Here is a 17179-nt window from a genome sequence, read left to right as displayed (position 1 = left end):
CCTACAGAAAAATATTCGAGACTGTTGCGTTATGATCTTTACAGAGACATGGCTTGATTCTTCCATCCCAGGGGAGGTAATTGAACTACAAGGACGCAGAGTACATCGAGCAGACAGGTCTATTGAATCTGGAAAGAGCAGAGGTGGAGGGGTTTGTGTTTACACAAACGATAATTGGAGCACAGATGTTAAAATAATGGACATTCACTGTTCTCCTGATTTGGAGTATTTGGCAGTGAAATGCCGCCCCTTTTACCTGCCTCGTGAGTTTAATGTTGTTATAATAACAGCAATATATATACCTCCTGATGCTAACACAACCACAGCTTTGAGTTGTTTGTTAACTGCTATCAGCAAACAGCAGCAGGCCTACCCAGATGGAGTGCTGGTGGTAGCAGGTGATTTCAATCAAGCCAACTTAAAGACCGTCCTCCCTAACTTTTATCAGTATGTGGACTGTCCCACTAGAGGGGAAAATACCTTGGATCAGGTATATTGTAACATCATGCATGGATATAAGACGAAGCCATTGCCTAGCTTGGGACAGTCAGATCATATATCTCTTTTTTTGATTCCATCGTACAGACCCCTTGTTAAAAGAATCAGACCATCAATTAGAGAAATACAAGTGTGGCCAGTGGATGCAACTGAGCAACTTCAAGATTGCTTTAGGAGCACTGATTGGAAACTGTTTGAGGAGGACAATGTTGATACTTATGCCTCGACAGTACTGTTTTATATCAAAAGCTGCATCGATGTTATTGCTACAACAAGACAAGTACGAGTGTTTTCTAACAACAAGCCTTGGCTAAATAGAGAAGTGCGCCTTTTATTAAAAGCCAGAAATGCTGCTTTTCATTCTGGTGATGAACTACAGTATAGAGAGGCCAGAGCTAAACTGAAAAGGGGCATTAGGGATGCCAAAGCTATGTACAGCCAGAGAATTGAACAACACCTTGAAAGTTCTGACACTCGCCGAGTGTGGCACGGCCTACGACAAATCACTGGTCAGAGTAACAAAAACAGTCTGTGTAGCAGCAGTGATTTTTTGGCTGAGCAGTTAAATCAATTTTTCAGCCGTTTTGAGGTGGAAACAGGAACAACCATTATTCCAGCACCTACTGTCCATAATACATCACTAGAATCTACCATCGACAGACAACCACTAGTACTGCAGATTTCAGATGTGAGACGCGCTTTCCAGAATATTAATATTCGAAAGGCAGCTGGACCAGATGGAATCATGGGACGAGTTGTTAGGGGCTGTGCTGCAGAATTAGCTGGAGTTTTTACGGATATTTTCAATCTATCCTTGTTGCAGTGTTCTGTCCCCACTTGCCTGAAGACATCTATTATAGTGCCAGTCCCGAAGCAGTCAGCTGTGGTATCTCCCAATGATTATAGACCAGTAGCTTTAACATCTGTTATTATGAAATGTTTTGAGAGATTGGTGCTGGATTACATTAAGGCTAGTCTTCCACCTTCTTTGGATCCATGGCAATTTGCATACAGGAGAAATAGATCTACTGATGATGCTGTGTCCATCGTACTCCATACTGTATTGAGCCACTTAGAACAACAGGGAACTTATGCGAGGCTGTTGTTTGTGGATTATAGCTCTGCTTTTAACACCATTCTACCAAATAGGTTGTTTTTAAAAATGATCAACCTGGGATTACCTCTGGAGATCTGCATGTGGATAAAGGATTTTCTGACAGATAGGCCACAGTCAGTAAGGATGGGATCCCACCATTCTTCTACCCTGGTACTAAGTACAGGAGCTCCCCAGGGCTGCGTGCTGAGTCCCTTCCTCTATTCCCTGTACACACATGATTGCACCCCACTATATAACACCAATGCAATTATTAAATTTGCAGATGATACGACAGTGGTGGGACTCATAAATAAGAACAATGAGTCTGCTTATAGAAAGGAAGTACAAAGATTGATACTATGGTGTAAAGAAAATCATCTCACACTTAACATCAAAAAAACTAAAGAACTCATAATTGATTTTAGGAGGAAGAGAAATGTACATTTACCACTGTACATAAACGGTGAGGAAGTGGAGAGAGTTGGTAGTTTTAAATTTCTGGGTACTTACATCTCAGAGGACCTCTCATGGACTATAAATGCCAACATGCTAATAAAGAAGGCACAGAAGAGGCTGTATTTCCTGAGAATGCTTGGGAAGTTAAATTTATCACAGCATTTACTTCTGTCCTACTACCGTAGCACCATTGAGAGTGTCCTAACTTATGGCATTCTGGCATGGTTTGGGAGTAGCTCTGTAGCGGACAAAAAAGCTCTACAGAGAACCATTAAAATTGCCCAGAATATCATCGGGCTCCAGCTACCAACCCTGGATGACATCTTCACATCCCGCTGTCTGAGGAAGTCACACAGCATCCTGAGAGACTCTTCCCATCCTGCTTATAACTTTTTTGAACTGTTACCGTCTGGCAGAAGATATAGAACAATTAAGACTCGGACCACACGTTTTCTAAATAGTTTTTATCCTAGAGCTATAATTGCAATTAATAATGAGCTTAAAGACCACCAGTAGTGAATAATTAGTTGGACTGTGTTACTTGGCCTGAGGTGTACATGTTTGTATTTTTAGTGGGGGACTTCTAGTGGGTGGGGAGTGTTTGGGGAATGTTATGTGTGTGCATGTGTCTGGTCTCTGGGTGTCTGTGAATTTCGTTGTATGGTATACTGTGTATATACTTACAATGACAATAAATTATATTATTATTATTATTATTATTATTATTATTATTATTATTATTATTATTATTATTATTATTATTATTATTATTATTATTATTATTATTATTATTATTGATTGGTTTTTCTTTAAACTAACTTTCTAGGCTCTCTGTTGGCTACAAGTGTATGAAATCAGTGGTGTTTACCAAGCCCTACGTAAACCTATGTGCCTGGCCCCACCAAAATAATGTATATTTTAGGAGAATGTTTGCAAAAACGCTGCAAGCTTCAGAGAATGGGTTATTTCCCACCCCCTACCACCACCTCATGCTTTTGAGGGAGTGCAATTGACACTCATCTCAGAAACCCTTAGGCCTAAATATTGATGCCACCGGCATTAATCATAGCCGGAGTGCCTTGGGTTGGCCTCATGTGATCTGAAAGAGGTGAAATCCCTTGCAAAAATCATAGCTTACCTGGACCTTTCTGTCAGATACCCTAAATTAAAAACTCTTATCTAGGTGTCTCCGGAATTCAACCATCACTACCATGTTCTTCATCTTCCTAATTAAAATGTGACTGCTGCACTTTAACGTTTAAGTTGCGAATCTTAAGCTATCCACAAACGACCTCTCCGATTTTGCCTTTTCCAGATTATTGGAGGGAGAAAACCTGAAAAGGGTATGTCACTACTGATTTCAAGGGGGAAAAAAGAAATTCTCCAGAAGTTTCTCAGGAGTTGGGTTCGCCATCAGTTTTCATAATAGCACAGCTTCTTTCTCTCTCCCCCCCCCCCAAGTTATTTCATTGTCATTCTTGTCACTGCTTCTACTGAAACTGTGTCTCCAACATTTTGCATCCCCCAGGGTTCAGTAGGGAGGGAGGTGGGTTCAGAGAAGAAGAGGTTGATAAAACGGCCCTCTTTTGTAGCTTGAATGGGGCAAAGACGAAAGAATGTCTCAGAAAGGTGCTCATGAAAATGTCCTCGGAAACTTTTGATCCACTCCAAGAGAAACAAAGCATTCTCACCTGTCCGTATCACTTGGGGAAACATGGCCCATTTGAAGCAGTGCCCTGGTTGGTCAAAAATCAGCAAAATATTCCTGACTCTTCCTTGCCCAGAATAACCGGAAAAGCTGTGACTTCGCTCAATTGACCTTGACAGCACATTTGCTAGCATGGATTTTGCAAGGCTGTATGACAGTTGTGATTTATGTGATGGGAAAGATGTCGTCAAGAGTTAAACAATAAACATGATACATCATCTTAGGCCCCAGTGTGGACATGGATAATGACTACTATCCCACCGGTTACTTTCTCCCTTGTTCTGCCCTTGTTATATTTACCACCAATCATGAACATCTAGTATATACAGTTTGCACATCATATAAGAATAGCACCAGACATATCTCTAGTGACTGCTATGCATTTCCCTTATATTTGTTACTCTCTGAAGCCAGAATCTGATTATCTCTGAAAATTAATATAAGACATATGTGACTTGGCTTCCAGCCACAGCCTGTTGTACATGGTAGCTCTCACTATGTTGTATCACCTTATGCTGTAGTTTTTACCATTTCTTTTCACTGCTTTTCAAATATAATTGGCTTTCCAATTCTTTTTGCCTGTTCCGAGTCTTTCCGATAGCGTCAGAACAATGATGAATGATCAATCGTCAATGCAATCATTTCAATCCTATGCATACCTTATTAATACACATAGTGTTTACTTGTATTTGCATATATTAGTTTCTATATCTGACAGTTATAGTACACAAATATATGAATCAATGAATGACTCTGGCTTTGATTATTTGTGATTTAGCCAAAAATGCATTTGCTGCATTCTCTCCACCGAATCTTGAAAGAACCACAGTAACACTCTCAACAATGCTGGTTAAAACATTGTCTCGCCATTAACACAGAGATTTGTGTTCTTGGTTTGCATGTTTAATATATAGCCCCATCCACTTATTTACAACAAAAGAGAAAGAAAAAGTAGTCCTCAGACAATAAGCTGGCCATTAGTAAAGATGTTCCTGAAGGTGAAAGGAAATGTGATATCACTGTAAAAATGTTAGAAAATATTCTCAAATATTCTTTCCCTTAATGAGAGAGGGTGCTTTTGTAATATATGAAAGTTACTCCCTCAAAAAGAGAAAAGTAACCCAACATGAGCCAGATTTCTTGCTCCTGAGCTAGAATGAAAAAGAGTGGGTCTTTTTTTTCCACAGCAGCAATATTACCATAAAATGTTGGAGCTTGGTCAGAACACCTTACATTGGGCACATACGAGATCTTTGTAATTTGGCCAAAACAAAACAAAAATTAAATGCATAATATGGATTTATTCAAAGTATAATTTCCTTTTATGAAAAGGCAACTTCTCTGAATTTTTTCCCCAAAAAAGTCCCCAAAAGGGGAAAAAGGCATAGAAACTCTCATAATCTCAAGCAGCAGAGAAAAAAAATAATGTTTTTCATTCTCATTTGCAAGAATGAAATGAGCAAAGATTTACAATTCCCCACATGGTAGACTCACGCAACAGCCTCTGACTCTTAACATTTGTTTCTTTTGAATTAAAAGCAGCTTCCAGAGATTATGAGTATACGAAGAAGAGCAGCAACAGAGTTTTTAAATGATTTTCCCTTCAGTAATTCTCTTACTACAAAGTGCATTTTCACAACCACTTTTCCAGTCAGAGATAACACGTAGGCAGAATTGTGAGTGTCAAACTACCCAGAAAGGTAAGGGTGAAGCAGTCTTTGAACCCCTGGCTACTCCTTTTCCATTGGAACACTGGTGGTTTTCATTAAAACACACAACACCTATTTGAGGACTAACAGGTCTGAGATACCCATTTGGTAGACAGTTAGCTATCATACAATTTCTACTTTTGCCCTGAGAAACAGTGACACATGACCTAAAATACTGGTGTAGCTCGTCACACAGCACCACGGAGGGGCAGTTTGAAGCTATGTCAATGTAGATATCTCAGAACAACAACATTCCAGAGATTTAGACAAGGAGATAATGGAAATTCACTCTCTCATAAACCCCCCCCCCCCAAAAAAAAACAGCACCTAAGCTTCCAACATCTTCTTTAGGGGAAGATGAGAGGGGAGGTCAAAGATTCCTACCTGAGTACGTACAGTGATGCCTCAGAAGACGAACGCCTTATGCAACGGAAAACTCGCAAGACGAAAGCGTTTTGCGATTTTTTTGTGACTCGCAAAACAAATTTTTTCCATGGCCATGCTTCACAAGACAAATTATTTTCCTTTTCAGAGGGTTTTGTTTTAAATCACACAATCCTTAGTACCACGCTTTGCAAGATGAAATGTTCACAATACAACACAACTCGCGGAACGAATTAATTTCGTCTTCCGAGGCATCACTGTACTATGTAAAGGCACATAATTCGCATACATGTGTGTGACTCCACAGATATAGATGTGGCTCAATGCTGCGTCATATTGATGGCAAGGCCAGGAGATGCAGGCCTCATTTTGTCCCATGAGTAAGAGAACTCAAGAGTTCTCGTTCAGTTTGTTTAAAATACACATCAGGGCACAGATTCAGGCTTTATAGCCCTTTGAGTTCCATCATATACTTGGTCCCCGTATCTTCAGCCTTGATTTTATAAGTCATTTGTTCCTTAGTTGTCAGCACTGGTTACCACGGAAACAAAGGTTCCACCTTTATACAGAAAGGTTTAAGACATCTAGTGGTGCTACGTTGAGTCAGTTCCTCCTGGTAAGCCCCCTTAAGAAGGCGGTGTGAGAATGACCACAGAGATGGAGTGAGGTGGTTCTTCTGATTGGTTTGGAGTAGGGTGAAGGCCAGGGGAAAATGGGGCAGTAAAGGTTTGCTCCTCACCCTGGCTCTCAGCTGGCATGAAAGGCAAGCGGTGGTGCTGCCTGCTATAACGTAGAGAAGCGTGACAAATAAGCCAAGCAATTACAGCTGTCCCTAGCTGTGAGTGGTGTCAGATGGATCCATCACTCTAATCAGAGCTCTGGCATGTGGAGAAAATAGCTTCCAGATAAGGCTACAGAGCCCTCCCCGCCTCCCTTTGCTAAAGTCAATTTTTTATTTTATGTTGCAGTAATAGAAAATGCGACTTGGAAGCAAACCTGCGATCGCCGAGACGCTTGGGTTGTTTATTCTGAAAAGCCGCACCTAGCAGACGGCACTCCAGGGTGGCGATGTCAGGGAAGGCTCTCTGAAAAATTTTAGTTGTTGTTTGTATACAAATATATATATATATATTTCCTTTGCCACCGTTGTTTCTGTTTAGTTTCCTGAAGAGTAATATACTTGGGGAGGGAATGCCTCGAGATGAAAGCACGAAACATGAATCAGGAAATTTCTGTGGACAGATGGACCCTTCAAAAAAACTGAAGGACATTTGGAAGCTAGAGAGTCATACTCAGAAGTGTCCATAAAACTGTAAAGAGGAGGTGGCAATAGGAAAGAAGATCTGATGTTCCCAACATGTGGAACCATGTGATGGTCCTTGAGGAACGGGATAGTTAAAGGACGAAAACTGTTTTCACGGATGTAACATGACAGCATGCTTGTAGATCATCTAATTTGGATCCACTTCCAAAACACAGGGTTTTTTTTTTTTGTTTTTTTTTGGCCTCATTCTATACTAAATACAAACAAATGATCCATTTATCTCTTAACAGGGATGAAAAATAAATAAATAAATAAATAAATAAATAAATAAATAAATAAATAAATAAATAAATAAATAAATAAATAAATAAATAAATAAACTGGCAATGCATTGCAAAACACAATTTTTGCATAAGCTGCAAAGTGACTAGGCAAGGGATGTTCAGATTTCTCGTGAGACAAATCACGTCATTCTCCACTCTAGGAGTTTCATCGGACAGGCCCACACCAAAGTGTGACTCACCTGGTGGGATGGCCTGCGAAGGTCTTGGGAGGAAGCATAGGCCTAGCCTATGCCCTAGATTTCTGTTCAGAAAGCAAGCCCCCACCTGCATAGGTGCAGTTTCATTTCTTAATAAGAAGCTAGGGTGGACTAGACCTATGTTAAGCCCCAAAGCTTTCCCAGCTAGGCCTGTTCCTCAGGTGAACCACGTTAAGGTGTCTGTAGGTATGGGTCTGTCAGGTGGAGCTGCTAGAATGATGAATTATGGGATTTGTAGTCTAAGAAATCTGAAAATCCCATACCTGCTGGCGAGATTGAGCTAGTTGAAGTAAGCTACTTCAAGCTTGTAGGCTCTGATGACTCTTTTTATAGGACCAGGCCCACTCTTTGCCTCAGATACCAGATGTTTGCAGGTAGTAACAAGATGTTGAGAAATCATTGCATGCTACCCTTCAGTCCTGGACGCCTTATAACCTTATAGTCCTGGACTATCATAACAAATGATCTGACTTGGAGTGCAAACACCGCTGCGTTAATTGTGAGCGCAATGACAAATAAATTTCTTATGTCTTATGTCTTATGTCTTAAGGTAGTCTGATGCCTTCAGACACAACAAAGAACACTGTACAGTATGACCCCTGTATCCACAGGCTCAGTACCCATGGTTTCATTTATCCATGGTCTGGAAATAATAAAAATATCATAAGAAAACAATCCAGAAAAAAAAAAGTATTTTCAAATATATTACCAGAATTGGCCAATAGAGGGATCCAGATATCATGCATTGAATATTTGTGCTAGGAATTCAAGAATACATAGCATGGTCTCTGACACTGTCTAGTGGCCAGTTCTGGCAATGCATGTAAAATATTTGTTTCTGAGTTTTTTTACCTTTTCCCCTTTTTCCATGCTATCTATCTATCTATCTATCTATCTATCTATCTATCTATCTATCTATCTATCTATCTATCTATCTATCTATCTATCTATCTATCTATCTATCTATCTATCTATCTATCTATCTATCTATCTATCTATCTATCTATCTATCTATCTATCTATCTATCTAGTGATTGCTTTTATCCACAATTTTCAGTATCCACAGGGGGCTTGGAACCAATCCTCAGTGGATATGGAGGGTCCTATTGTACTTTTGACAATTCTGAAGAAACATTTAACTGCCAATACTATTAACGTCTGCAAACAGAGTACATCATCTTGATGTACTCAAGATATCTTGCCCTCCTCAGCTCTAGAGGTCCCTCCCCTCCCCCCACTTTAGCAGTTAATGCCCTCTTTGGTAGTGTCCACTAGCTGAGTCACAAATACTGATTATGAGACTTCTCTAGATAAACATCTAAGAAATTTCTAGAAAAGACCAAAGTGGTATGGTATCTCAGGTGAGCATTTTGTACTTTCTTAATTAAAACAGGCTACTTACAGTATAGATAATTAGAAAATGCTTATTTGATTCCAAAGCTGGAATCAACGTCTCAGAAGATCCTCTCTCCATGGTGAAAACCAGATGTTGTTTATTCAGGATACCTGAGCAATCCTCAGTGAATTTGAGAGGTCAGATTTCATACTAATTTAATTTTTTCAGGCAAAAAACAATGGAACAGAAAGAAAGAGGCTACAGTGAAGACTGAATATCAGAAATCAAGTGAGGAAACTCAACAGGAAAAAGATTATGTCCTGTTATAACATGAACAATCAGTTGCATTCTATGACCTGAATCAAACTGAACAAGATTTATGTCCATGGAATATGCCAGGCTAAGTGTGGAGTACTGATTTAAATGCACTTTTCTTTTGTTTTACAGAAAAGGTGAAATGATCCACCAATTACAGCTGGGTTTGATGCCTCTGATTTAACAACTCTAAAGACCTAAAAAAGATCTATTTTCTCTGTCTCCAGCCACATATTTGCAAAACAGGGATTGATAGTTTGGCTTCAAGTTCACTGTTTTGTGAAACTCCATATGGAAACTCAAGCCGAGTTCTGTTCCCAACAGAGCACATTAGATTAATTAATGGAGAATGGGATTATCCACAGCTATTAACCAAAGCATGAGGCAGGAAGGGTATACTCTGTGTTTGCCTTACATAGGTGGACTCCCAGTGGCGGATATTTCAGCCACAAACTGAAGACCCAAGTAGTCTTACTGATACTGATACAGTATTATACCAATGGTTTAAAAGTCTTTTAACTCATTTTTATTAAAAAGAACATTGCTCTGGTAATTTTTTTACTTTTAGCTACTGATTTGATTTTTCTTGTGAAGTCCTTTGAGATTTTTGTTTTGAAAATTAAAAAAAAATTGCTATAGAAATCTTTTGAACTAGAATGCAGAATGAATGAATGAATCAATGAATGAATACGAATGAATCAAATCAGAAGCTATAGGTATTGATACTCGCCACTTCCAGCACCATAGTTTGCACCTGGTTCTATGATAAATAAAGCCTTCAGGTTCTGAGTATCAGAAGTAGGGGACAAATTGCGCGGTCACTCAGCTGGCCTTGGTGGGAAACCAAACACTCAACTCTTCACCATAGCATATGCTTTCATTATTTGGAGTAGAACGGTACTCAGTACTTTGTAGCTGCGACAGCAGCTCTGGACATTTTGCAAGAGGCTTGGAGAAAAGGAAGAGGGGACCATCAGAAGATTGGAGTGAGGACGTTTGCAGGCAGAGCAATAGGGAGACCAGCAAAAAGCAATAGAGAGCCAAACCCAGGGAGGAAAGAGTGCCCCATGCCCAGGATCGGGGTGGAAAGGGAGCTGTGAATTGGAAAAAAAAATTGGGAACCACTGCTATGGAAGAAACAGGATGGAAGAAAGGCCTGGCCTCTGGGTTGACTTCTCCCATCAAGAAGCTCCTTTCCCTAATATTGCCTCCATCTATGTTAGATCAATCCATCTCATGTCTTGTTCCACTGGCATCTGAGAATAGTGTTTGCTTACAACTCAGCATCCTGAAAGTCACTGAGTTATGTATGTCTTGTTCTTGTGATGTCTTTCGCTAAACATGAGAATGAATGGCAAAGATAGGATGCGCCACCCATGCTCTTCCAAAGACAGGATACTAGGGTGATCTCATCCACCATTAGCGGTTCTAATGATTGCCAAGGAGTTAACAATACTGATCCATAGGCTCATTGAATGACTCTGTGTCTCCCTCACTGCAAATAGACCCTTTTTCCCCCACTCTCCTCTTCCTCCCCCAGACTTATCCTTCCAGCACCTCACAGTCCCACGACCAAGTCAATGCACACCTTACTTACCGTACAGAATGATGCTGGCATTGGTGTTTCCTAGCTGGTTGTAGGCCACACAAGTATAATTTCCATAGTCCTGCTCCGAGACGTTGAAAAAAGTCAGGCGGGAGAAGAAGGCCTTGTTTTCAACTTTCAACCCTTTCTGCCCTTCGATGAGCCTGAAACACAGGTGATATTTCATCTATCCGAGGCGATTGGAAATAATGCTCACAAGTTCAAAATGAAAGATAAAGTAGTTATCAAGGACTGGCTCAGGTTTCTATAAATTGCATTGCTGCCTATAATTTACTGCATTTGATCAACCTAACTAAATTTGAGCTCCCACTTGGGGGGAAATCTGATGTAATTTTCTGTGTCCAACTGGTAACTTTATGAAGAGATTTCATTGAAAACATAAACTGGAAGTGGTTACGCAGGTCATTTATCTGGAGCTGGCCCCAGGAGAGGCACTTTCACTACCTGCGCTTGCTGGGTTTAACATCCTTTCTTTTCCCACCTTGCCGCTTATGCCAAAAGCAAACATCTCGAGGCAGACAATTTCTTTGCCAGCTGTTTTTAAAGTGGATGCTCTTCTTCTGCCCACCCCACCCATAAATGGTTCAAACGCTGGTTTTCTCCCCTTACATATGGGGCAACTGACACCCCCCAAAATAATCTTGTGAAGGCCAGGTCCTGATGAAAAGGGTCTGCATGGCTATCACAGGCCCTTGCCTGAAAGCCAGGAAATGGATCCATATAAAGGTAAAGGTTCCCCTGGACAATTTTTGTCCAGTCGTGTTTGACTCTAGGGGGCGGTGCTCATCCCCGTTTCCAAGCCATAGAGCCAGCGTTTGTCTGAAGATAATCTTCCGTGGACACATGGCCAGTGCGACTTAGACACGGAACGCTGTTACCTTCCCACCGAGGTGGTCCCTATTTATCTACTTGTATTTGCATGCTTTTGAACCGCTAGGTTGGCGGGAGCTGGGACAAGCGACGGGAGCTCACTCCATCACGTGGATTCGATCTTACGACTGCTTGGTCTTCTGACCCTGCAGCACAGGCTTCTGCGGTTTAGCCCACAGCGCCACCATGAAAGCCAGGAAATGGATCCATATATCTGACTGCAAACATTAATGAGTTCCCCCAACGACTTGATCAATGCTCAATGTTTTTAATGGGTAAGCGATTATAACTAAGGGATTTTGAGGGGATGCTCCTACAGCAGTGTACAGCTATGCTCCTGCCATGACAATCACATACCTTTTATCATCTTTGTACCACTGGAACTCTGCTGATGGAACTGCAGATGCTTCACATTGGAGAATCCCCTTCTGTCCTACTGGTACACCAGTGTTTTTAGTATCTGAGATGTACGGTGGGTCTGTAGAAAGAGGAACAGCAGAGGCTTGATCTCTGTGACTCTCTGTGGCCTTCCATTGCTAGGCAGTAGCTTCAAAATCCTTTCTTTCAGATGCCAAAACAAAGTGCTCTATGCCAAACATTCTCGTTATTTACAGCGAACCTTGACTGTATCACTGATACTCAGTGAGCAAAGGCAGAGGTCATTGGACAAATTAAATCATATATACCAGCCATTCTCAACCTTTTTCCCCCCGCCACAGCCAAAAACACAATAGGAAAGGAATATAGGCTGAATCAAGACTGTATAAGTCATATAACAAGTCTTATAAGTTGGAACAGTTTCTGGTCTATGCCCCCCTTCAAATGCCCCCTCTCACACAATTCCCATTGAGAATGGCTGAATATATCACCACCAATATCCATGGGCACTGAGCTTCTGACACCTTCTGAAATCCATTCACTCCACAGTACACTGTGACTTTTCATGTTGCACAGTACAAAATAGGTGTGCATGCTTAAGACTGTAAATGCATACAAGCCATGTGATGCAGGAGGTAGTATGTTTTTAGTATGCATGTGACAGGATGTGAACAAACATGTGTAAATGAATACACATATGCACATATCTCCATGACAGAACCTCAAATCTGTGCCTAAATGAGTATACACACATACGTGCGACCTTGACCCATTCATTGAATGCAAGCATTTGGCCCAAGCAACATTTGCTGTTCTTTCCCTAATGACCAGCATCTCTAATTTGACACATTGCAGTTCTGTCTCCTTTTGATAATGTTACAATGCAATAAATATTTCTTAGGGAAGGCCTCATGCAACTCACTTGGCAAAGCACATGCATCGAATGTAGATGCCTACACATTCAAATTATGGCATCTCCATATATAATGCTTGAGTCTGAGAGAGAAAGCTGCTGCCAGTGAAAGCCAACAATACTGGGCTCAATGGATCATGCATTGATCCACCTATCAATGTATGGTGGCTGCATACATTTATGTTCCCTAGTCTCCTGGCATTCTTAAATCCATATATACGCATACAGAAGTGACAACCCTATTAATATTGTCCTACCAATCCCTTAAAAACCACAACAATTTTACGCTTAAGTTACTCACAGTTGACAGTGACTTTTACCCTCCGGACAACAGGGGTTGCAACATCATTTGACGCACTGCATTCATACTCTCCTGATTGTTCCCGGGTGATGCCAGTGATCTCCAGATACTCATCTTCACTCAAGAATCCTGTGGCTTCCAGGGGCCAGAAAAGAAAATAAACAAGAAACTGAATGATGGAGCACTACATTGAGATTGCCGAATACGTATGAACGGTATACCATGTTCACCACCCGGCATGTATCTTTCACCTAGTGTTGATGCTGATGGGAATTTCCGATATTATTCTTGCAACAATCTCTTCCATTTTTTCTCCCTGTCTGGGTATGTTGACACGGAGGGAAGAAGCATTATTTATAAATGAGGCGGCAGCCAGCCATGCTTGGCAACCTGTCATTGATAATCTATGTTCAGAAGACGCCAAAGCTGTTTGCTCCTCGTGAACTATTGCATTTTTTAAGTGGGGAGTTCTCATTTTCATAGACACAAAAGCGCTGTTTGGAGATTCACAACCAGAGTCAGATTTTTGTAAAGTGCAAAGTTCTTAAGATCACTGATTGATCTATCTTAAAGATACATCTTAAAGATAGATCAATCAGTGATCTTAAGAACTTTGCACTTTACAAAAATCTGACTCTGGTTGTGAATCTCCAAACAGTGCTTTTGTGTCTATGAAAATGAGAACTCCCAACTTTAAACAATGCAATAGTTCAGGAGGAGCAAATAGCTTTGGCGTCTTCTGTAAACCAAAGGAGTGTGTGTGTGTGGGGGGGGCAAATGCACATTTTGTATGACCTCCTAGTGTACATCATCAAATAGAAGAGAATTTATATAGCTTTTGGTATAAATGGCAAGACATATCTTAAGATGTGTGGCTACATCAAAAATATAAACTGAATGGAATAGACATTAGCATTAACAAATTTTTGAAAGCGTTTCCCAACCTATTTATGATCTGCAACACCATTATCAAGAGTAGGCCCGTATCTTGCTCAAGGAGGAAGGCAAAAGAAGCAAATAAATGCACACCACTCAACATATGTATGTATTTTTGAAAATGTACACAAATATACTTTCTGACTAATACTTTAGTCTTATCAGTGGGAAATGTACACTAGTGCAGACACCTGGAAAATTACATAGAGAAAAATAAGGTCCAGAGTACATGTTTATATGCAGGAAGGAAACAAACAAACAAAAACTGGGGGGGAGGGGAGGGAATAGAGTGGACAGAAACTTCTTCTCTGAGCAGAAAGGCCCTCGTGCTTGAAGAACTTTTTTCTCCCCTCTGCTGGCTGATCTTGGCAGTCTGCCAACAGAGGGATCTGCCAGCAGAATTGCTCTGCCAGCTGACACTTGCAAGCAGAAAAGCCTGAAACAGGATGAAGAAAGGGGTAGGGTGAGAGAGAAGCTAGATCCAAACATTGGAGGCATGTTCTCAGTGTGAAAAGCAGTGCTTCACTATACTGGGCACAAACTGCCAGTTTGGAGTTTCATGCTGGCAGATTGATCGGCTGAACAGGTGATCCACACTTTCCAGCCACAACTTCTCTGCTGGGCACTCACTCAGAGGTAGTGCCTGGAGCAGGCAGAGCAGAGCATCCAGGGCACTGCCAGTGGAGGTGGAGCTGGGAAGCACCGAACACCTGTCTGGTCGATCAATGAACCAGCATGAACCGCCAAACCAGCAGTCTGTGCCCATCTTCACTACATATACATTTTGCATAATACAGCAATTTTCAAAAAATTTGATGGTCCAGTGGAAATGCCAGGGTTCTCTGTGCATCCCTTAAAAATGTTTTGTTGTTCTGTAAATCAGAAGCATATAATATACATTTTAAAAACTGTAGTTTTGCCATTCCAGCACAAACGATATACTTGTTTTTATGAGCAGAATTCTACGAAGAGACTATAAATCATAAGCCTTAGGTATTGTTAGTCTGCTGGATAATCTAGTCTTGAAGTAAAAGGCCAGTGTTTGGAGTAGGGGGAGAAGAGAAGAGAAGAGAAGAGAAGAGAAGAGAAGAGAAGAGAAGGAAGGAAGGAAGGAAGGAAGGAAGGAAGGAAGGAAGGAAGGAAGGAAGGAAGGAAGGAAGGAAGGAAGGAAGGAAGGAAGGAAGGAAGGAAGGAAGGAAGGAAGGAAGGGGAGAAAATGAAATTAAACAGAGGTCAAGTTCAGATTTTCTGAATACAGGATGCCCAGCAGAAACATAGCACAAGGCTCCTATAACTGTAGCCACTGTGTAGATCAGAACATTTCAGTTCATGTGTAGTTTACAAGACTGCTGAAATTTTCATTTCTGCATTTCATGTGGCTCCCTCACCCCAAATGGTCCATAACCTTACTACAGATTACCTCTCACTGGGACTTCTACAGTCTACTGGGACTTCTTTTTTTAAAGGCAAATTATGAAGTTCACATTTGATCTTGAAATTGAAATTGAAATTGAAATTGAAAGGAAGGAAGGAAGGAAGGAAGGAAGGAAGGAAGGAAGGAAGGAAGGAAGGAAGGAAGGAAGGAAGGAAGGAAGGAAGGAAGGAAGGAAGGAAGGAAGGAAGGAAGGAAGGAAGGAAGGAAGGAATAGGGATGCTCTTGTATGTTGGCATATGGTAAAGAGAAACAGACATATAGATAGAGCTGTCTTCCTTATTGCTCTTAAACCACTTCATCTCCTTTTATCAAATCTTCTGCAACCAGTGTGCTGTAATTACTGAGCGAACCGTCTCAGCGGCCAGTGTCACACTTAATATTCCTATTAATTTTAAATGGTAGTCCTTGGTACATATGTGTGGCAATTGGTGTCATATTTTAATTAGGCTTGCCCTACACCCTCTGAAATTAATAATAGCTTGAATTACCAGTGTAATTTATAAATTAACATTGCTGCAGCATTAGGAAATAAATTAGCTCTGGACAGCTGTTTCTGGCACTGGACGACAACAGCAGGGAGGATGTTTATGGTCCCCCCCCCCAACACTGTACACACACACAATCCCTAGGGACTGAGCCAGCAGCATAGGAGGACAAAATGCCCTACAACAAGCGCTTAGGGGCATGCAATACTTCCCAGTGTCAGCTATAATTCTGTTGCTCTGCTATAACGTAACAGCATTCTCGTACTGCACAGGTAAAGCAGAAGTATAATCTTGGGAAGGAACCAGACAGAGCTGTAGATACGACACAACTGTGTGATCTGCCACATACGTATAAGGAGGAAGGAAGGAGGGATATGCAAATAACCTTTGTCTTCATTGTCATCCCTTCATTCTCATGACTGTCTGGTGTCTAGAGTGTGGAAAAGTTACTTTTTTTGGCGTACAACTCTAATGGCCTCTGCTAATGCCCTCCCCCTATTCTAATTTTTTCTCAATTAAATGAAGAACATTTACTCAGGTCTTATTAAATACCCATAGGGTGGGTGAGATCCTGTCTTTGCCAGAACAACTAGTAGTACTTATATCTTTGGCTAGTTCTGTCCTACGGGATGACATCCATCTGACCATATAGATAATACGACCCTACTGTTACAGCCTCCCTTCTTTAAATACTGGAGAATTTACATGGGACTGCCATGCACATTTTACTTGCAGTTAACTTTATCAATAGCTAATTTATGGGTTGTGTTCATTTCCCCATATATATATATGTTTTATTCTCCATCTTTCAAGTCCTATATGATGGCTTATCCTATAGCCATGTCCATTAGAGAAAGTCACAGTTTCTGAATAGACCACTAGACCTTACTACATGCTCATATTTTGTGGACAGTGGGGATTAAGGGCCCTTGAGGTAGCTTAGTGGTA

The 17179-nt window shown here is 40.9% G+C and overlaps 1 protein-coding gene across 16 annotated transcripts in view; it reads right to left on the bottom strand.

Moving 5' to 3' along the window:
• The window catches only part of NTM (neurotrimin), an 840076-nt gene that overhangs the window by 17228 nt on the left and 805669 nt on the right, over positions 1-17179 (bottom strand). For 11 of the 16 annotated variants that reach the window (XM_020791964.3, XM_078379837.1, XM_072979117.2 and 8 more), the window contains 3 exons: positions 13376-13510; positions 12141-12261; positions 10905-11056 (listed from right to left, as the gene is read on the bottom strand). In XM_020791964.3, coding sequence (XP_020647623.2) covers positions 10905-11056; positions 12141-12261; positions 13376-13510 — 408 coding nt within the window. The remainder of the gene's footprint in view (positions 1-10904; positions 11057-12140; positions 12262-13375; positions 13511-17179) is intronic. The other 5 variants (XM_020791974.3, XM_078379835.1, XM_078379836.1 and 2 more) reach the window with 1 other exon arrangement.

Source organism: Pogona vitticeps, chromosome 8, assembly GCF_051106095.1.
Source record: "Pogona vitticeps strain Pit_001003342236 chromosome 8, PviZW2.1, whole genome shotgun sequence".
Taxonomy (NCBI): Eukaryota; Metazoa; Chordata; class Lepidosauria; order Squamata; family Agamidae; genus Pogona; species Pogona vitticeps.
Note: the sequence above shows the minus strand (reverse complement) of the source record. Positions and strands in the feature narration are given on the sequence as shown.